The sequence below is a fragment of the Panulirus ornatus genome, chromosome 47 (genome assembly GCF_036320965.1).
Source record: "Panulirus ornatus isolate Po-2019 chromosome 47, ASM3632096v1, whole genome shotgun sequence".
Classification (NCBI taxonomy): domain Eukaryota; kingdom Metazoa; phylum Arthropoda; class Malacostraca; order Decapoda; family Palinuridae; genus Panulirus; species Panulirus ornatus.
Genome location: NC_092270.1, coordinates 7475903 through 7499236, shown reverse-complemented (window position 1 = coordinate 7499236; position 23334 = coordinate 7475903). Strand labels below are relative to the sequence as shown.

Here is a 23334-nt window from a genome sequence, read left to right as displayed (position 1 = left end):
AAAAAAAAAGAGAGAAAAAGGCACAATTTTCAGTTCTTTGGTAAAAACAAGATTAAGAAGGTCCACACAACAGTACCATAAATTTTTTAGTCTTTGACTTCCATGCAAATTTTTGGAAACTGCTGAGATAAAAACTCTTGTAAAAGGAACATGAGGGTGTGGACGTAGTGCAGCTTAACAATTTATGGAGCTTGGCTTTACAATCAGCTATGAAGAGTTAGGTGCCAACATCTTAGCACAGAAAAGGTTACTAAACTGAGTGGGAAACATTATGAAAATTTTGTCCCAAAAAGGAAATGAGACTGTTACTACAACAAAATAATGTACATACCAATTGTAAGAATCCAAACACCTCATAATAATCATACTCTGTAGTCAAAATCTTTACTTGATGTAGAAGGTTAGTAGGTAGCTAAGCCATCATTACCTTTGTATGTTGTACAAAAGGTGATCTTATCAAAAGAGCCACACTCTTTCATTACCTCCATTGATTTCTTTGTTTTTAGAGCAACACCACCTCTCTTCACAATTTATTGAGATAAACTTGATGCATTCTGTGGGAATTCCACAATGGTAAAGAACAAACTATATCCAACTAACAGTAGCACCTCAGGGAAGAACAAGTAGCAGCCTGATATGAAAAAAGTGGCAATATAATACCACACAGAGCAGATGCTACCATAAGGGGATCAAGAAGTGGCTATTGAGTAAAACAGACATAAGCAGAGAATAGGTTAATGGATGCTGCCTGAACCCTTCACAACACCAATTCTAAGGATTATATAATCTGAATTCCTACCTTTACCCTTCTCTGTCATCTTGACTCTTCTGCTTGTCCTCCTTGGTGGGTCCCTGCTGACAGCTGTTGGAGTGCCACTTTTCCCATCACCTTCTACATTATTCAAAACTCTAATTGTTGAATCTTCAGTTTCCATTTCTATACCAGCTTCCTGTTTCATGTCTTGCTTTTCTGCATTATTGATTAGATCTTCCCGAAGTACTTCATCTGGGTCATCTGGGTTTCGTTCATCTGTTTCTAGGTGTGGTATGTCAATAACACCAGTCACTGAAGTATTACCAGAGAGCGGTGCTTCTGCTGAAAATGTATCCTGACTGGTACATGAGAGTAGTCCTGTGGGTGGAGCATCTTAATTATCCTTCACTGGATAAAGAATCATATATAATGATTTATCTAATTTGTGTCCACTCATTTAATCTCTTCAACCTTTTCATACTATACAGCAGGACAGGTTATAAAGAATCATATCAAGTCAATACACTTGTTACACTTGTCTGCATTTTTCTCCACAAAACATTTTACACAAACACATACTACCTCAGTCTGTTCTCAAATTTTACCGCTGGTCTTACTTTTTACCTGTTACCACTCACCACTCGTCTCATTCAAATATACTTTTAACAATTCAAATCCTTTAATGTCATATGTCCAAGCTACCATAGTAATTAATCTTTGCCTTTACCAGCTTCTCCCTTTCATTCTTTACTGGGTCAATACTCCACTTTTCAAATGAACTTTTCATGAAATTCAAATCTACTTCCAAAGCTCATTAAGGAACTCTACAATAAAAGATCTTTGTTTCATTACCATTTCACTTACCTATACCATAGGCAAATATGAAACGTAACAAACTTCCTGTTTTCATTCACCTTCTTACAGCTTTGGTAGTCTGCATAATTTTCAAAATCACCTAACCTTTCACCACCCAATTCACCAACATTGCAGTATGCACTGCACTATACTACCTGCTTTAAACTCTCTTCATCTTGTGTTTTGAACACTATGTAACTCTTTTGCTACTATTTGAATTCACATTTAATCTATTTCTCTCTTAAATACCTTAAAACTAACGGGAAGAATCAATGGATCAACCGAGTAAAAAGAATTCTTTTGAAGATGAGGATGTAGTGATGGTGGTATCAGATCTGACCATAGGGTCGTTTCAAAGGCTAGTGGTGTGCAGGTTGTTGTGAAGATGCACTTGATGTGGGTGAAGTGAGGTTTGGTTTACTGAGGGTAGAGTGAAGATATATTCACCACGGGTAAAGTGAAGATGTGTTTGCCAAGGATTAAGTGAATCTAGATTTACCAAGGATGTAGTGAAGGTGAACTTGGCAATGTCTCCCTCCATAGTGAACATGACAGTGTGTAACAGTGTAAAGGGATATGCACAGCATTTGCTTCTGAAAGATGCACTTCCAATTTTCCACCTCCTCTGGTTTCCTTTTACTGAAACCTGTCTTCTGCAAACTGCTTCTCTACTTTTATTTTCTCCTTCAAGTTGCTTGCTAAGGTACATTAATTCAATTTGGAGGTTTTCCTTCCAAGTAATAATACCAGAATCATGGATGGGACAACATGGTAGTAGCATTACACAATCTCATGATATCAATAGGTAGAATTCCATAGGCGAGCAGGACTGGTGGAGCATTGCACACGATTTATATATAAGGAACAGGCATCAATGATACAGAGAGATAAGTCCTGTCACTATAGGCATCAAAGATAAAGAGAGATAAGACCTGTCACTATGTCAGATCAGACATAAAACTAAGCCAACTCTTCTCAAGTGGGATATTACCATCCCACACTCAACTGAAAAGGATTTATCTTAAATTTTGTATCCATTTTATGTAAAAAATGCTAGTCTTTGAGTGAAAAATACAAAAATGTATTGTGATATGATCATCAAATCTTCATTTAAAAAAAGATACAGTGACACAGTATAATGGTATAAGTGGCATTAACGTACTGTACTAAGGTAAAAGTGAGGTAGTTAGGGCAAGGTTAGCACTGAAATATGTTAAAGGTAAAGTGTTATGCTGATGAAAGATGGAGTGTGATGGTGGGAAAAATCTCCTATGTTGGAAAGTATACAAGAGAATGCTTTGGAAAGAAAATAAATAAATGAATAAATAAATAAATAAAAAATATATATATATGTATACATTGAGATGTGTTTGATGATAGAGTGGCAGATATAGGGTGTTTTGGTCAAGGTGGTGTGCAAAGTGAGAGGGTTAGGGAAAATGATTTGGTAAACAGAGAAGAGTTAGTAAAAGCTTTGCGGAAGATGAAAGCCGGCAAGGCAGCAGGTTTGGATGGTATTGCAGTGGAATTTATTAAAAAAGGGGGTGACTGTATTATTGACTGGTTGGTAAGGTTATTTAATGTATGTATGACTCATGGTGAGGTGCCTGAGGGTTGGAGGAATGCTTGCATAGTGCCATTGTACAAAGGCAAAGGGGATAAGAATGAGTGCTCAAATTACAGAGGTATAAGTTTGTTGAGTATTCCTGGTAAATTATATGGGAGGGTATTGATTGAGAGGGTGAAGGCATGTATAGAGCATCAGATTGGGGAAGAGCAGTGTGGTTTCAGAAGTGGTAGAGGATGTGTGGATCAGGTGTTTGCTTTGAAGAATGTATGTGAGAAATACTTAGAAAAGCAAATGGATTTGTATGTAGCATTTACAGATCTGGAGAAGGCATATGATAGAGTTGATAGAGATGCTCTGTGGAAGGTATTAAGAATATATGGTGTGGGAGGCAAGTTGTTAGAAGCAGTGAAAAGTTTTTATCGAGGATGTAAGGCATGTGTACGTGTAGGAAGAGAGGAAAGTGATTGGTTCTCAGTGAATGTAGGTTTGCGGCAGGGGTGTGTGATGTCTCCATGGTTGTTTAATTTGTTTATGGATGGGGTTGTTAGGGAGGTGAATGCAAGAGTTTTGGAAAGAGGGGCAAGTATGAAGTCTGTTGGGGATAAGAGAGCTTGGGAAGTGAGTCAGTTGTTGTTTGCTGATGATACAGCGCTGGTGGCTGATTCATGTGAGAAACTGCAGAAGCTGGTGACTGAGTTAGGTAAAGTGTGTGAAAGAAGAAAGTTAAGAGTAAATGTGAATAAGAGCAAGGTTACTAGGTACAGTAGGGTTGAGGGTCAAGTCAATTGGGAAGTAAGTTTGAATGGAGCAAAACTGGAGGAAGTAAAGTGTTTTAGATATCTGGGAGTGGATCTGGCAGCAGATGGTACCATGGAAGCGGAGGTGGATCATAGGGTGGGGGAGGGGGCGAAAATTCTGGGAGCCTTGAAGAATGTGTGGAAGTCGAGAACATTATCTCGGAAAGCAAAAATGGGTATGTTTGAAGGAATAGTGGTTCCAACAATGTTGTATGGTTGCGAGGCGTGGGCTATGGATAGAGCTGCGTGCAGGAGGATGGATGTGCTGGAAATGAGATGTTTGAGGACAATGTGTGGTGTGAGGTGGTTTGATTGAGTAAGTAACGCAAGGGTAAGAGAGATGTGTGGAAATAAAAAGAGCGTGGTTGAGAGAGCAGAAGAGGGTGTTTTGAAATGGTCTGGGCACATGGAGAGAATGAGTGAGGAAAGATTGACCAAGAGGATGTGTCGGAGGTGGAGGGAACGAGGAGAAGTGGGAGACCAAATTGGAGGTGGAAAGATGGAGTGAAAAAGATTTTGTGTGATCGGGGCCTGAACATGCAGGAGGGTGAAAGGAGGGCAAGGAATAGAGTGAATTGGATCGATGTGGTATACCGGGGTTGACGTGCTGTCAGTGGATTGAATCAGGGCATGTGAAGCATCTGGGGTAAACCATGGAAAGCTGTGTAGGTATGTATATTTGCGTGTGTGGACATATGTATATACATGTGTATGGGGGTGGGTTGGGCCATTTCTTTCGTCTGTTTCCTTGCGCTACCTCGCTAACGCGGGAGACAGCGAAAAAAAAAACAAAAAAAAAAACATTGAGATGTATAGATATGTATATGTGCGTGTGTGGATGTGTGTGTATATACATGTGTATGTGGGTGGGATGGGCCATTCTTTCGTCTGTTTCCTTGCGCTACCTCGCTAACGCGGGAGACAGCGACAACGTATAACGATGAATAATTTTGGAAAGATGCAGGAGTTCAGACAGATGCAATATGTCTCATGCAGTACATTCCTGAGGAAAATCTTTATGCAAAATGTTAAGTGCAATGTGTGATGAGTCAATCTGAGGGTCATTCTCTTCATAAGAAATCTAAAATACTATAAAATCAAATATAACTTCATCAATTTAAATCTATCACGAGAAACATTACATTACATCTGTCTTACATGAAAAGCCTTCCCAGCAACTCTTAAAAAGAGGCTGAAACAGCACATGAAGTACTTCATTAGGTTCAACCCTGTCAAACTTAAATATACCAACTCATTCACTATTACCCATAACACATGTATTTGACATTCACTGACGTCCCTAAATAAATGAAAATGGTCTTTTAGTCATCTTACAGTGGGTAGTCTACCTACAAAATGGGGAACTCAGTGGTGAAACAATTAGAAGGGTCAGTATATACAATACTGTCCTACCTAAAGAAGAAGAATTTGAACTCCGGTTGATCTTAAACTTGACCTGCCGTGGAGTATTATCTGATGAAGAAGGTACAAGTGAGTGTATTTCTTCTGGTGGGACAGCTTTTGACATCTCATCATGATTTCTTTGTTCTTCTGTTGATGCTTCACTCTGAGCAAAAATACCCCTTACATCTGAGCCACAGCTCTTGTATATCCGATCTCCATCCACAACCTCTGCAGCACATCCCCTATAACTTCTGTCTACATCCATAGCCCCTCCCACAAGGGTAACTAAACCTTTAGTCTCTATAACACATTCTGAAGACAGTCTTTTCCCATCCAATAACAAGTCTTGCGTGGCTATCTCTCTGGACCCTAAAGGTAATCCTGACTCTTCCCCTGATCTAGTTATATCATGATGAAACTTGTCCACACTGGTGTTCTTTATCGGGTAATGCTCATAGTGAGACTCATCCCCAATAAGTCTCTCTGGTATTGCACTAGTTAGTGTTGTATCTCTTGAATCCTCTATTGCTGGTATTTCTTGATTCTGAGAAACCTTATGTTTAACTTCTGAGCACTGACTGAATTGATGCTGAAGAGTCATATCCTGTGGGCAATTAGATATCTGAGTATCTGATGAATTTTCATTGTAATATATATCACGACTGCAGCTCATATCTTGAGTATTTGTTGATTCATCATGATAATATGACTTTGGATAACTTTCCTGGTTGTGATGAGATTCAATTATTATATGCTGAGTATCTTTTACATCAGTTGGTCTGCAAGGGTAAAAATTAATGCCAGAGTTAAAATTCTCATCATAAGGAAAGGACGGTGTACTCTGGTCATCTGAGACAGTCATGTCAACCTCAGGATTATATGTGCTAACATAATAAGACACAGCACTAGCAAAACCCTGTTTGGTCTTATGAGGACTTTCTCTCATTGAATAAACACTAGAAGGATTGACCCTTGAATTATATGTATCCGGACAAGGAACTTTCATACTGAAGCTCTGGTCATAAACTTGCCTTTGATACATGTGACCTGAATCAGAAGAGAGAGATTCCTCGGTACCATAAGGCGGCTCTTGGTGCCAAACAGCCAAGTTTCGCATGAGAGGCTGTCCAAAATGCCCTTGGCTGTCACATGTAAATTTGTTGTCATCTGTTGTAGATGCATTCCCTATAGAATCCTCAGAAATTTGTGAATGACAACCAACAACATTGGATGAAGTGGCTGGATGTGAAAAAATCAAATTTGGCTGGTTAACATGTGTATCCTGGGAGCTACGTCCAATGCGACACATATCATACTGACTCTGATGCTCTTCATCTTCATCATCACATACTCTTCTTGAATTAATGTGAAACTCGTTGATTTTGTGGTGTGACTGAACAGGTGGTGGGATGCTGGGATCATCTTCAGTATCTGAGGGAAGACCTTGTGTAGTGTGAGCAGGAAGTGCAGTGTGGCTGGACAAGTCACTAACAACGGGCAGAATTTCCTGGCCTCTCCCAGTGCCAAGCTGATCATCCTGAAGTCCATCAATTGCTGTGGATATTGCGAGATTCAGGAAACTTTCATTGTCAACAACAGAGTCTGATGGCTGAAAAGGAAAAAAGTTCGTGATATACTTAAATATGTGCCATAAAGAATTTGACTGGTGGATCAATTTATAAAGTTATTTAATGATGGTGTTTTGAGTAGGATGCATAAATGAAATATTGCTCAATCAGCTTTCACCCTCCAAATACAGAAAAATTATATACAAGAAAAAATAAAGCACTACACATTATAGACAAGTTTGCACTACACATTATAGATAAGTTTTAGTAGAAAGTTTTCACTGTCACGAATAAGTGGATAAGTAGAGACTCTTTTGCCATGGCCATCCCCCTGGTGGGAATTCCAGAAGGAAACAGGCATCAGAGATATAGACAGACAGACCAGACAGACAGAGATGAATGTGACTAATATCTATACTCACCTGACAGAATTTTGCCTTTAGGTTTGAGAAGAGTGCATGGAAGTCAGCAGGAAGTAAAGAATGCTCATTTAAAGCATCCAAAAGAAAGAATAATGCAAGAAGAGAACTAGAGGTGGTGTACAGTGGGTGAGTCTGGATGAGGTGGATTGCTGCCTGTGGACAGAGGTGTGACCACTGCACCCACGTTAGGAGGCTGCGTAGGTTTCGTTCTCGACTTTTTGGGGAATGGTGAACCCATCGAGTTACCAGCAACAAAGTCTGATCTTCATGTAACTGCCAGCTCTGTGAATGCACAAACCATACATATATTTTCAAAGTAGGAGTTAAACAATAAGTTGAACTGCATAATACTGTATTAAAAATGAAGAGATAAACACTTTCAACTCAAGTGAAATATATCAGTGGCTATTTTGCTCAAAAAGAGGAAACGTTAACATCATTATTTACAGCTGTAAGGCAAATGAGAGGGACATGTTCAAGGGTAGGTTGTTCACTATGAGAATTCTATCAGCAACATGCATTAGCCTTCTTAGATAACTAACAGATGTGGTTGTACCTCAAAATGAAACATTACTAACATTACATATGTGTATTGCACTTATACTGCAGACCCCTATCCACAGTCAGGCCCCAGAGACCTTTCCATGGTTTCCCCCTGGCTGCTTCAAATGTCCTGGTTCAGCCCATTGACAGTACGTCACCCCCTGTATACCGTATTGCTCCAATTCACTCTGTCATGTGCTAGCCTTCCTCCTCCTGCAAGTTTAGGCCCTGAGCTCTCAAAATTCTTTTCGCTCCATCCTTCCATCTCCTATCTGGTCTCCATCTTCTTATCTCCTCCACTTCTAATACATCTATCCTCTTTGTCACCCTTTGCTTACTCATTCTCTCCATATGTCCAAACCATATGCACACCCTCTTCAGCTCTTTTTACTACCACACTTACCTCTCACCCTTTTACTACCTTCTTGATCAACCTTCCACACATCACATAATGTCCACAAACATTTCACTGCAAACAAATCCACTCTCCTTAACACATTCTCACTGACAGCCCAGGACTCGCATCCATACAACATCAGTGGGACTATCAAACTTTCAAACGTGCCTCTTCTTGCCCTCCTAGATAATGACCTCTCTTTTTACACATTACTCAATCCTCCAAGAGCCTTCACCCCTTCACCCACCCTATGACTCACTGGTGCTTCCACAGTTTCATCCACTGCCATGTCCACTCCCAGGTATTCAAAACATTCCACTTCCTCCAAATTCTCTGCATTCAAACTCACACTCCACCTCACCTGTACCTCTGCTTTGCTACACCCAATTACCTTGTTTTTTGTCATATTTACTCTAAACTTCCTCCTTTACATCCTATCCCAAATTCAAACAACAACTTTTGCAGTTCTCACTTGAATCTGCCACCCGTGCTGTGTCACCAAGCAAATAACCTGATTCACTTCCCAGGCCCCCCCATCCCCTATGAAATACATATCTACCCCTCTCTCTGAGACACTTGCATTTACCTTCCTCATCACCTCATCCATGAACAAATTAACAGCTATAGTGAAATCACACACCCCTGCCAAAGATTTACTTTCAACTGCAGCCAGTCACCCTCTCTCAGTACTTGGACTCATGCCTTACAATCTTGATAAAAACTCCTAACCACTTTTAATAACTTTCCTCCCACCATAACACCTGTCAAAAATCATCTCTGTCAACCCTAACATATACTTTCTACAGATTTATAAATGCCACACAAAAATCCTTTTGTATCTCCTAGTATTTCTCACACACATTCTTCAAAGCAAACATCTGATCCACTCATCCTCTGCTACTCCTGAAACCGCATTGTTCATCCCAAGTCTGATGATATGCACATGTTTTCATCCTCCAAATCACCATCCTCCCATAAAACCTACCAAGTACACTAAAAAAAACTTATCCTTTTGTGGTTCAAACACTTGCCTTTGTCCACTTTGCCTTTAGACAATGGCACTATACATGCATTTTGCCAATTCTCAGGCACTCAACATGATCCACAAATACATCTAAAATTCTAACTAACCAATCAACAACACAGTTATCCCCTTTCTTATGATTTTAAACTGCACTACCATCCACTCCAGCCACTTTGTGATATTTCATCTTACACAAGGCTTTCAACTCCTCTTTTCTCTTCACCAAACTGCTTGCTATGAATCCCTTACTTCATATACTTTCTTGTCTCAAACAACTTACATATGCTACTTTCTCATCAAGAACATTTAACAATTCTTCAAAATACTTATTCCAAATCCTCTTCACCTCATCACTGCATCTTACCACTTCCCCATTTTCCTCCTTCATTAATGTTCCCATTTGTTCTCTCCCATTATTCTTACACTATTAACCTCCTTCAATAACATCTTACACTGTCTGAAGTATGCTGATACTCTCTCATCCCAACTCTTATTTGCCCTCTTCTTTAGCCCCTACACCTTCCTCTTGACCTCCTGCCACTTTCTTTTGTACAACTTCCCATCAATTGCACTCCTTCTCTGTAAGTACTGCCCATACAACTTTTTTCTCTTTCACTAGCATCTTCACTTCATTATCGCATGACTTAATTACCTTTTTCACTTGACAACCTCTCACCTACTGCATGACAGACATTTCTTTTTCACATGCCAGCATTCTTCCCTAAATACCTCCTATCCCACACCCACTCCCCTAGCTTCATTTATTATCACCTTTTACCATTCTACTCTCATTCTCTCCTGATATTTCTTCACACATCTCTCTTCCAAGCTCACGTACTTTCACTATCCTCTTCTCAGTCATCTCATTCCCTCATTTCCAAAAACCTTTACAAATCTTCAACTTTGCTTCCTGCAGGGAATGTTCAAACATCCTACTAGTTGCCCCTCTCAGCACATCTACATCAAAGAGTTTCTCTTCAGCATGTCTATCAATTAGCAAATAATCCAATTATGTTCTCTAAACATCTTTCCTAATATTCATGTACATCCCTTTTTTTAAACAAGGTATTCCCAATCACCAGATTTTTTCAGCACACAACCCCACAACCTGTTCACCATTTCAATTCATCTCAATGAATAACCTATGCCCCTCTATTATACCCTCAACTGCCACACTAATCATTCTAGCATTTAAATCACATCACTAACACCTGATCACTGGCATCAAAACTATAGATAAATATTTTTAGCTACTACTAAAACACTTGCCTCTCTTCGTCTTTCTACTTATGGCCAGGTGCATATGCACTAATAATCACCTGTCTCTTGTTATCCACTTACATTTTTATCTGCATTAGATTGAATCTCATTCCATTACACTCTCACACATTTGCATAACTCCTGCTTGAGCAGTAGCACTAACCCTTCCTTAGTTCTTGCACTCATCAATATACAGCATATATCTATTTCATCCATTTGTCAGTTTAATGTTAACAATTTTCTCAAATCTAATTTTGTGTGGCAAAGTATGTTCTTCTTCTTCTATACTATTCGCCATTTCCCGCATTAGCGAGGTAGTGTTAAGAACAGAGGACTGGATCCTCACCTGGTCCCCCTCTCTGTTCCCTCTTTTGGAAAATTAAATGAAAAAAAAAGAGAGGGGAGGATTTCCAGCCCCCCCGCTCCCTTCCCTTTTAGTCGCCTTCTACGACATGCAGGGAATACGTGGGAAGTATTCTTTCTCCCCTATCCCCAGGGATAAAAGTATAAATTAGTTTAAAGCATAAAATGTAACCTTCCATTCTAACTTAAGCTGATTAACTCTTCATCTTACTCACCGGACTCCTCAGAAAATCCTCTAATCTGGTATGTGAAAGTTCAAGCACTTCCTCACCCTCAATAATACCAGACAGATGGGCTTGGATGAAAGTACCGGTAGTTTTTTCCAAGGCCTCCAAGTTAAACCTACAGAGAAATATCAGAGTAGGGGAGAGAACCCTTAGCCAAACACAATTGTGAACATGAAGAAAATAACTTACAATATCTCCAATTTTCATAAGATAGCATTTTCAAAGATGAAAAAGCTATACTAGTCAAAGATTTAATATGAAACATACTACAGCTATACTCATTTACAGCATATAACATCCATCCACAAGAACTACTATCTCTGTTCCTTGGCAACCTTCTGTTAAGCTAGATGTTAAACTCTTTCAAAAGTAAGACAAATCAAATACATTTATAGAATGAAAACAGCTAATTCTTTTCTCCCACTAGCTTGATTATGACCATATCCTCCTTTTTTAACACAAGTAGACAATGAACCTTGCATTTTAATGACAAAAAAATTCAAGACAACAAAGCTAGTTCTTCTCAGTAAATGTTCAACATAACAGTGGTCACCAAGTATCCAAACCTACTCCTAAACAGGTAATCATATACATATACACAGCATACAAAAATCTAAGAGGCTGTATGATATAGAGAGGGTTGATGAGATGGAGGTCCCACAAGCATAAAACTTCCTCTTCATCGAGAGAGAGAGAGAGAGAGAGAGAGAGAGAGAGAGAGAGAGAGAGAGAGAGAGAGAGAGAGAGAGAGAGAATTTATCAGTTGCGATTACTAAGCCATGTTCTCACTTTGTAGCCATATCTCGCACAGTGAGACAATTTGTAGCATCAAGGTATCGTTCAAGGTATTCTGCACAATGTTCCTTCAATTTGGCAATAAGTAGCTTGTTAGCCAGGCGCAGAAGTTCTGCCACGTTGGTTTTGTCTACAACGACAGTTCCTGTGTACATGTAAGCCAGAAGACAACGGAAAACTTCTGGATCCTGTGAAGTGATGTTAAGCTGCTCCTTAACAGTTTTGCTAGCTGTGGAGAGCAAGAAATACTGTTCATGGAAGAATGTATAAAACAGTTACTAACTGAATCAATTAGTGTTCTAAATAACCAGGAGTCCCTAAGTTACAAGTTTATGTTCCTGGACCCTATATGTAAGTTGAATTATCTGTAAGCCAGAAAATAAAAATAATTTACATAGTATAAGAGTAAACACCTATACCTACCAGTAATAATGTAATAAATATTGTATTTTGAAATAAATATGGTTAACATAACATCATTTAATGGAAAAATGGACATTTAGGTAACTCTACAGTTTGTGCATAAGGGTGATCATTTCTAGGTCAGACTAGGAATTAGACAGCATTTCCTGGAGCACTTACTTATGGATGGATATTTGGATTCATAAGTCAGGGACTCCCAGTATACCAAGTATAATCTGCATTTCTTTTCTTTAAAAGTAAATACTTTTATCTATTCTTACAATTTAAATTCACATGCTCAGATTATAAAGATAGCAAGATGGTGTGTGTTTTATAATATTACATAAAGGTAATATGAACATCACAGAGGTAAGAAAATAATTCAAAAAAGAAAAATTTATGAGCAAAGTTTTGTTTCTGAACCAAAAATCAACTAACATAGTGTCTTTATGAATACACAATCAGACAACTGGCTGCCCATGTAGATCCTTAACCAAAGAAAGAAACTGATGAAGTCCTGGGACAGACACAACTGTTTGGGTTAACAAACATCACACATTCAGCCAAAAGATGGCAATGAATATTACAAAATAAAGTACAAGAAGAAATATTATCATATCATATACAAATATGCCACTACAAGCCTCGCTTGGGTGAGGACTTCTTTCCCATACTGGAGCATCTGTCATAAAAATTCCACTTTAAGGTTGTAGAAAGCTTGTGTTTGGGCTTAAATCTTCCCTAGTCCTTCACTAAGTAGATCTATACAGCTATGAAAGCCATATGGCAGACATCGGCAAGACAGGCAATCAAATGAAAAATGCCACAGTCAAGCTAAAGTCAAACAAAAAACAATAAAAATAAGTCCTCAAGGGTAGAGTGACAAAACTTCCCAAAGACAAAGCTGAAATTACCTGTTAAAGCTGTAATCTCATACCATACCCATGATGTCAAACTGGTGCACCTACATCTACACCATAAGTCTAAAACTTAAAAGTCAACAGCAGAGGAATGGTGGGTGGAACATATGAGTGAAGGGAAAGTACAGATTTTAGCTTAAAAATGTACTTCTGATAGGTTCAATACATACTTCCTGAGCAAAATCCTGAATCATTCTTCATCCATGCAGTCATACCCCAAGAGAATAAAGTGGAGGGGGTGCTATGCAGCAGATGAAAACCCTTAGATAACCATCAGTAGAAGAAACATCTCTAATTAAGGTGACTATTCAGGAAACTCTTTTCTTGTTGAGGTCTTAGTGAGTTGCAAACTTTACCAAATCAGCACCATTTTCTATTGAGAAAATGTGTGTTGGTTCCATCAGACATATGTGAAAAAACTGGTCTTAACAGAAAAATTATTTTTCCCAAATCATGTGGCTGACAGTAAATCCCAGGTTGGCTGATCCTTCATAGTTTTTGAGCACCATAAGACTTTCATTTACATTCTTTTACCTTAAATGAAGCAGTCACTAACAAAACAAAACAATATATGTTATTCAAAATCAGCATGAGTCATCCTTACCTAGAACAATACTTAAAGCACTGAATTATGCAAAGACTGGCTAATAGAATGCCTTTACAAAAATTTGTCTGTAGATCAGCCCCATGAGAATCAAATTCTTTAATATAAAGAATACTTAAATATTGGTGCCTATGCACCTGGGCATGAGAAGAAAGATCATGAGAGACAAGTGTTTTAGGAGCAGCTGAGTGAGTGTGTTAGCAGTTCTGATGCACAAGACCATGAGAGACAAATGTTTTGGGAGCAGCTGAGTGAGTGTGTTAGCACTTTGATGCACAAGACCAGATAGAAGGCAGGAAAAAATATTTTTCATTTAATTCTAGAGAAAGTAATGACAAATTCTGAAGGTGTTCCTTACCTTTAAATATGGAATCAAAATAAGGGGAACAAGCAGCCAGAACACAGCGGTGGGCTTGAAACTGTTTGCCTGCTACATGAAGAATGACATCACAACATCTCACACGTTCACGTTGACTTCTTAACTTTTCTAGTACTGCAGTGCCATGCTGATTTTCTGTGAATGTCATGGCATTGTTGGGAAGAAGATTCAATGCCATCACTAAAAGCTTGGGTTATTCTGAAATTCAAATACCTCTGTAGTACAGTAAATACTCAAAGTTCAGTAATGAATTCAAATATACTAGTACTCATTACATATATTCAACTATATACCACATATGATAAAAAAAATTGTAAACAGAATGCTGACAGCAAAAATCTTCCTAAATTTCCTAAACATATATATCATATCAAATTATTGTGATAATGCAAAATGCTATAGAAAATAAACTAACAAACAAAAAATAAAACTGGTAAATACAATAATCTAATAATATATGATACAAAAAGGGAAATAAGAACAGAAAAACTACACAAACAAATAACAACCTTAACAAGTAATACATATCAAAAAATGACCAGTAGTATATGAGGTATGGCTCACTATATCTCAAAGGGCATTAAAACTTTGGGAGGGGACAAGGTAGTGTCTGGATGGCCACAAGTACATCGACAAGACATATGACTAAAGTTTATACTTAAGTGATATTTCAATGTAAAGTATAACAATGTGGCATTTTCCAAGGTGACTGAGCAGTAATCTGTTTTTTTTTTTTCCAAAAGAAGGAACAGAGAAGAGGTCCAGGTGAGGATATTCCCTCAAAGGCCCACTCCTCTGTTCTTAACGCTACCTCGCTATCGCGGGAAATAGCGAATAGTATGAAAAAAAAAAAAAAAATATATATATATATGTGTGTGTGTGTGTGAAGCGTCTGGGGTGAGCCATGGAGGGTTCTGTGGGACCTGGATGTGGAGGGGGAGCTGTGGTTTCGGTGCATTATTACATGGCAGCTGGAGACTGAGTGTGAACGAATGGGGCCTTTGTTGTCTTTTCCTGGCGCTGCCTCGCACACATGAGGGGGGAAGGGGTTGTTATTTCGTGTGTGGTGGGGTGGCGATGGGAATGAGTGGGGGCAGACGGTGTGAATTGTGTACATGTGTATATATGTGTCTGTGTGTGTGTATATATATATATATATATATATATATATATATATATATATATATATATATATATATATACACACACGTACACAAGCCTTACATCCTCGATAAAAACTTTTCACTGCATCCAACAACTTGCCTCCCACACCATATATTCTTAGCACCTTCCACAGAGCATCTCTATCAACTCTGTCATATGCCTTCTCCAGATCCATAAATGCTACAAACAAATCTATTTGCTCTCCTAAGTATTTCTCACATACATTCTTCAAAGCAAACACCTGATCCACACATCCTCTACCACATCTGAAACCACACTGCTCTTCCCAAATCTGGTGCTCTGTACATGCCTTCACCCTCTCAATCAATACCCTCCCATATAGTTTACCAGGAATACTCAACTTTTTTTTTTTTTTTTTTTTTTTGCTTTGTTGCTGTCTCCCGCGTTTGCGAGGTAGCGCAAGGAAACAGACGAAAGAAATGGCCCAACCCACCCCCATACACATGTATATACATACGTCCACACACGCAAATATACATACCTACACAGCTTTCCATGGTTTACCCCAGACGCTTCACATGCCTTGATTCAATCCACTGACAGCACGTCAACCCCGGTATACCACATCGCTCCAATTCACTCTATTCCTTGCCCTCCTTTCACCCTCCTGCATATTCAGGCCCCGATCACACAAAATCTTTTTCACTCCATCTTTCCACCTCCAATTTGGTCTCCCTCTTCTCCTCATTCCCTCCACCTCCGACACATATATTCTCTTGGTCAATCTTTCCTCACTCATTCTCTCCATGTGCCCGAACCATTTCAAAACACCCTCTTCTGCTCTCTCAACCACGCTCTTTTTATTTCCACACATCTCTCTTACCCTTACGTTACTTACTCGATCAAACCACCTCACACCACACATTGTCCTCAAACATCTCATTTCCAGCACATCCATCCTCCTGTGCACAACTCTATCCATAGCCCACGCCTCGCAACCATACAACATTGTTGGAACCACTATTCCTTCAAACATACCCATTTTTGCTTATACCTCTGTAATTTGAGCACTCACTCTTATCCCCTTTGCCTTTGTACAATGGCACTATGCACGCATTCCGCCAATCCTCAGGCACCTCACCATGAGACATACATACATTAAATAACCTTACCAACCAGTCAACAATACAGTCACCCCCTTTTTTAATAAATTTCACTGCAATACCATCCAAACCTACTGCCTTGCCAGCTTTCATCTTCTGCAAAGCTTTTACTACCTCTTCTCTGTTTACCAAATCATTTTCCCTAACCCTTTCACTTTGCACACCACCTCGACCAAAACACCCTATATCTGCCACTCTATCATCAAACACATTCAACAAACCTTCAAAATACTCACTCCATCTCCTTCTCACATCACCACTACTTGTTATCACCTCCCCATTAGCCCCCTTCACTGAAGTTCCCATTTGCTCCCTTGTCTTATGCACATTATTTACCTCCTTCCAGAGCATCTTTTTATTCTCTTTAAAATTTAATGATACTCTCTCACCCCAACTCTCATCTGCCCTCTTTTTCACCTCTTGCACCTTTCTCTTGACCTCCTGTCTCTTTCTTTTATACATCTCCCACTCATTTGCATTTTTCCCTGCAAAAATCGTACAAATGCCTCTCTCTTCTCTTTCACTAATACTCTTACTTCTTCATCCCACCACTCACTACCCTTTCTAATCAACCCACCTCCCACGCTTCTCATGCCACAAGCTTCTTTTACGCAAGCCATCGCTGCTTCCCTAAATACATCCCATTCCTCCCCTACTCCCCTTACCTCCTTTGTTCTCACCTTTTTCCATTCTGAACTCAGTCTCTCCTGGTACTTCCTCACACAAGTCTCCTTCCCAAGCTCACTCACTCTCACCACCCTCTTCACCCCAACATTCTCTCTTCTTTTCTGAAAATCCATACAAATCTTCACCTTCGCCTCCACAAGATAATGATCAGACATCCCTCCAGTTGCACCTCTCAGCACATTGACATGCAAAAGTCTCTCTTTCGCGCGCCTGTCAATTAACATGTAATCCATCCACGCAATGTATATATATATATATATATATATATATATGTATATATATATGTATATGTCCGTGTATGTGTATGTATATGTATGTATACATATAAGTATGTATATGTATATGTATGGCTGTTTATGTGTATAAGTGTATGGGCCATTCTTCATCTGTTTCCTGGCACTACCTCACTGACATGGGAAACGGCAATCAATAATAATAATAATAATGATAATAATAATAATTTTTTTTTTTTTTTTTTTTTTTTTTTTATACTTTGTCGCTGTCTCCCGCGTTTGCGAGGTAGCGCAAGGAAACAGACGAAAGAAATGGCCCACCCCCCCCCCATACACATGTACATACACACGTCCACACACGCAACTATACATACCTACACAGCTTTCCATGGTTTACCCCAGACGCTTCACATGCCTTGCTTCAATCCACTGACAGCACGTCAACCCCTGTATACCACATGACTCCAATTCACTCTATTTCTTGCCCTCCTTTCACCCTCCTGCATGTTCAGGCCCCGATCACACAAAATCTTTTTCACTCCATCTTTCCACCTCCAATTTGGTCTCCCTCTTCTCCTCGTTCCCTCCACCTCCTACACATATATCCTCTTGGTCAATCTCTCCTCACTCATTCTCTCCATGTGCCCAAACCATTTCAAAACACCCTCTTCTGCTCTCTCAACCACGCTCTTTTTATTTCCACACATCTCTCTTACCCTTACGTTACTTACTCGATCAAACCACCTCACACCACACATTGTCCTCAAACATCTCATTTCCAGCACATCCATCCTCCTGCGCACATCTCTATCCATAGCCCACGCCTCGCAACCATACAACATTGTTGGAACCACTATTCCCTCAAACATACCCATTTTTGCTTTCCGAGATAATGTTCTCGACTTCCACACATTTTTCAAGGCTCCCAAAATTTTCGCCCCCTCCCCCACCCTATGATCCACTTCCGCTTCCATGGTTCCATCCGCTGACAGATCCACTCCCAGATATCTAAAACACTTCACTTCCTCCAGTTTTTCTCCATTCAAACTCACCTCCCAATTGACTTGACCCTCACCCCTACTGTACCTAATAACCTTGCTCTTATTCACATTTACTCTCAACTTTCTTCTTCCACACACTTTACCAAACTCAGTCACCAGCTTCTGCAGTTTCTCACATGAATCAGCCACCAGCGCTGTATCATCAGCGAACAACAACTGACTCACTTCCCAAGCTCTCTCATCCCCAACAGACTTCATACTTGCCCCTCTTTCCAGGACTCTTGCATTTACCTCCCTTACAACCCCATCCATAAACAAATTAAACAACCATGGAGACATCACACACCCCTGCCGCAAACCTACATTCACTGAGAACCAATCACTTTCCTCTCTTCCTACACGTACACATGCCTTACATCCTCGATAAAAACTTTTCACTGCTTCTAACAACTTGCCTCCCACACCATATATTCTTAATACCTTCCACAGAGCATCTCTATCAACTCTATCATATGCCTTCTCCAGATCCATAAATGCTACATACAAATCCATTTGCTTTTCTAAGTATTTCTCACATACATTCTTCAAAGCAAACACCTGATCCACACATCCTCTACCACTTCTGAAACCGCACTGCTCTTCCCCAATCTGATGCTCTGTACATGCCTTCACCCTCTCAATCAATACCCTCCCATATAATTTACCAGGAATACTCAACAAACTTATACCTCTGTAATTTGAGCACTCACTCTTATCCCCTTTGCCTTTGTACAATGGCACTATGCACGCATTCCGCCAATCCTCAGGCACCTCACCATGAGTCATACATACATTAAATAACCTTACCAACCAGTCAACAATACAGTCACCCCCTTTCTTAATAAATTCCACTGCAATACCATCCAAACCTGCTGCCTTGCCGGCTTTCATCTTCCGCAAAGCTTTTACTACCTCTTCTCTGTTTACCAAATCATTTTCCCTAACCCTCTCACTTTGCACACCACCTCGACCAAAACACCCTATGTCTGCCACTCTGTCATCAGACACATTCAACAAACCTTCAAAATACTCATTCCATCTCCTTCTCACATCACCGCTACTTGTTATCACCTCCCCATTTACGCCCTTCACTGAAGTTCCCATTTGCTCCCTTGTCTTGCGCACCCTATTTACCTCCTTCCAGAACATCTTTTTATTCTCCCTAAAATTTACTGATAGTCTCTCACCCCAACTCTCATTTGCCCTTTTTTTCACCTCTTGCACCTTTCTCTTGACCTCCTGTCTCTTTCTTTTATACTTCTCCCACTCAATTGCATTTTTTCCCTGCAAAAATCGTCCAAATGCCTCTCTCTTCTCTTTCACTAATACTCTTACTTCTTCATCCCACCACTCACTACCCTTTCTAAACAGCCCACCTCCCACTCTTCTCATGCCACAAGCATCTTTTGCGCAATCCATCACTGATTCCCTAAATACATCCCATTCCTCCCCCACTCCCCTTACTTCCATTGTTCTCACCTTTTTCCATTCTGTACACAGTCTCTCCTGGTACTTCCCCACACAGGTCTCCTTTCCAAGCTCACTTACTCTCACCACCTTCTTCACCCCAACATTCACTCCTCTTTTCTGAAAACCCATACTAATCTTCACCTTAGCCTCCACAAGATAATGATCAGACATCCCTCCAGTTGCACCTCTCAGCACATTAACATCCAAAAGTCTCTCTTTCGCACGCCTGTCAATTAACACGTAATCCAATAACGCTCTCTGGCCATCTCTCCTACTTACATAAGTATACTTATGTATATCTCGCTTTTTAAACCAGGTATTCCCAATCATCAGTCCTTTTTCAGCACATAAATCTACAAGCTCTTCACCATTTCCATTTACAACACTGAACACCCCATGCATACCAATTATTCCCTCAGCTGCCACATTACTCACCTTTGCATTCAAATCACCCATCACTATAACCCGGTCTCGTGCATCAAAACCGCTAACACACTCATTTAGCTGCTCCCAAAACACTTGCCTCTCATGATCTTTCTTCTCATGCCCAGGTGCATATGCACCAATAATCACCCACCTCTCTCCATCAACTTTCAATTTTACCCATATTAATCGAGAATTTACTTTCTTACATTCTATCACATACTCCCACAACTCCTGTTTCAGGAGTATTGCTACTCCTTCCCTTGCTCTTGTCCTCTCACTAACCCCTGACTTCACTCCCCAGACATTTCCAAACCACTCTTCCCCTTTACCCTTGAGCTTCGTTTCACTCAGAGCCAAAACATCCAGGTTCCTTTCCTCAAACATACTACCTATCTCTCCTTTTTTCACATCTTGGTTACATCCACACACATTTAGGCACCCCACTCTGAGCCTTCGAGGAGGATGATCACTCCCCGCGTGACTCCTTCTTCTGTTTCCCATTTTAGAAAGTTAATACAAGGAGGGGAGGATTTCCGGCCCCCCGCTCCCGTCCCCTCTAGTCGCTTTCTACGACACGCGAGGAATACGAGGAATAATAATAATAATAAATAATAATAATAATAATAATAATGTTAATAAATATAATAAAAAAAATTCAGAATATTAGCAGTTTCTGCAATTCTGACACTTTTAATGCAACTCAACTATCTCAAAGATTCATAATAATGATCCATAAAATCAAACCAATTGTTTACTGGATATCAAAACAGCATTCACATAAAATTTGGATACACACATGTAGTATACTGGCTTGGCCCTCGGCATAACGCATTTGTAGTCCATATGCTTCCAGTGCTTTCTGTGATTTCTACTTCTGTACGAAGGAGAACGAACAGCTAAGTTGGACGCGGGGGCCTGCTACCCTATCTTTACAGTTCATCATTTCAGACTACATTTTCCCCTCACATCCACTACTCTACCCACTTTTGAGTAGTCCACTGTTCTTGAATAGGAATAATTGGTATATAAGAGTACAAAATGCTATAAGTGCTACTTTATTCCTGAAATGAGACTTCTATGGCAAAACACTGGAATATTACACATTTCTAATTACCAACTCAATTAACTTAACAATAACTAGACTATTATTCAGAAAGATACATGAAATTATCTGGGTAATTATCTACTTTTCTTGCACTAACTTAATATTAGATTTCCTATATGAGAAGAGCTGTTGGAATTTATGAGAAACTGACATATTTGTAAGGGGAGAAAGGACAATAAAGATACTGATTTTTTCCTGTAAAACTGGACTAAATTCAAAGTAAATCATTCAGATGTAGCTAACACTCCTATTTTCTTCCACTAATGTCATTGCCAATAAACCAAAGTACAGCACAAGAAGAAATTAACAATTATATTTTTTACATTTAGATAAAAAGTCAAAATCACAGCTTCTAGAAAGAGTTTGGTGAAACCTTCAAAAAACAGATGCCTTGGTACCTAATCCACTTTTTCAGTAAAAGCCCTAAATTTCCCTTGATTTACAATAAACTTACCCACATTTCCCAAAATCTACAGTAAATAACCACATTTCCCTTTATTCTCATGGCACTCCCCACTAATACCTGACATAATATTTACCATCAAAGGATTAGGCAATGTTATTCACCATCAACGTTCTTCTGAATCACTTCTACAGAGTAGAGATTCCATATGCGTTTTCTTTTTCACCACTTCCATGCTATTTCTGTGGTGCCCCTTACGTAAATATACCACCAGATTTTCATTATTGTTAAGGATTTTAAATTTTTACCAGTCAATCAAATGATATCTCTGAGCCAATATTATATCATATGTAGGGGTTATGCGCGTCAACCGCATAATTCGAATATTTTCATTAGAACAGACCTACTTAAGCATGTCGAGTCACTTCCCATAAGCTATAACAAATAGGTATTGTTCGAAGTATATTCTTTCTACACTAACCGCAAGTTTACCACAAAGCCTTACCTTTATCATCTATAGGGTAGCTGCAATTGACATAACTACGGAAAGTTAGGACCCGAAATTATTATCAAAGATTCATCCCATACCGCTGCGGGCCGACCAATGTTTACAAATACAAGAGCAGACAACCTTTTTGCCGAACTGAGAAGAATAACTTCGTTACCGATATCATTTAAGTTTACTAAAGTAGTCTATTGTATTATAAAATCTTAATAAATCAACATACAATTCAAATGAAAAGCAGCAATGCAAATTATCAATACTTTCATAATTGTCCAAATTTACTTCCGCGCATTTTTGAGCTCGACTTATATTTCAAATCATTCGAGAGAAAGCAGTGAGAATCAGGCTGTTTAAAGATACATTGCAATTTCATGCATTTTCTTTAAGCTCAGGATTTTTGTATAAATGGTCTGGGCCTGACAGCAGATCATCAGAATTATCACTTCTATGGTCGAAAGTCAAACTATAAATATGTTCCAAAGGGAGACAGCAAGACTGTACATATTCTAATAAGCTATAAATAAATAAATAAATAAATATATATATATATATATATATATATATATATATATATATATATATATATATATATATATATATATATATATACGAAAACAAAGCGGAGAAAATATAGGCTTCTATTTCAAGCCATTATCTTTGATACTAATTTGAAATAACACTGAAAGCTTTTTTCGCTACTGCCAAGTTCATTAAGAGGATGTCAACATAAAGCTACACCAACCAGCCAAAGCAATCATTTGCACCTAACATCAAGGATAATTAAAGAATACACACTTCCACAATGCATGTGTGATTACTATCTGTGTTTAGGGAAGAGTTTTACAGTTTCCCCATCACGTATTTACTCCTATGTGAGTATGCACATAGTCATC

At 39.1% G+C, this 23334-nt stretch overlaps 1 protein-coding gene across 1 annotated transcript in view; it reads right to left on the bottom strand.

Annotated features, from left to right (window-relative positions):
- Window positions 1-22956, bottom strand: part of LOC139763702 (uncharacterized) — a 40321-nt gene extending 17365 nt beyond the window's left edge. Inside the window, exons 1-7 of the mRNA XM_071690027.1 lie at window positions 22442-22956; window positions 14264-14482; window positions 11974-12208; window positions 11173-11299; window positions 7371-7652; window positions 5390-6989; window positions 800-1132 (exon numbers count right to left, since the gene is read on the bottom strand). Coding sequence (XP_071546128.1) covers window positions 800-1132; window positions 5390-6989; window positions 7371-7652; window positions 11173-11299; window positions 11974-12208; window positions 14264-14462 — 2776 coding nt within the window. The 5' untranslated portion in view covers window positions 14463-14482; window positions 22442-22956. The remainder of the gene's footprint in view (window positions 1-799; window positions 1133-5389; window positions 6990-7370; window positions 7653-11172; window positions 11300-11973; window positions 12209-14263; window positions 14483-22441) is intronic.
- Between the last annotated feature and the right edge of the window lie 378 nt (window positions 22957-23334).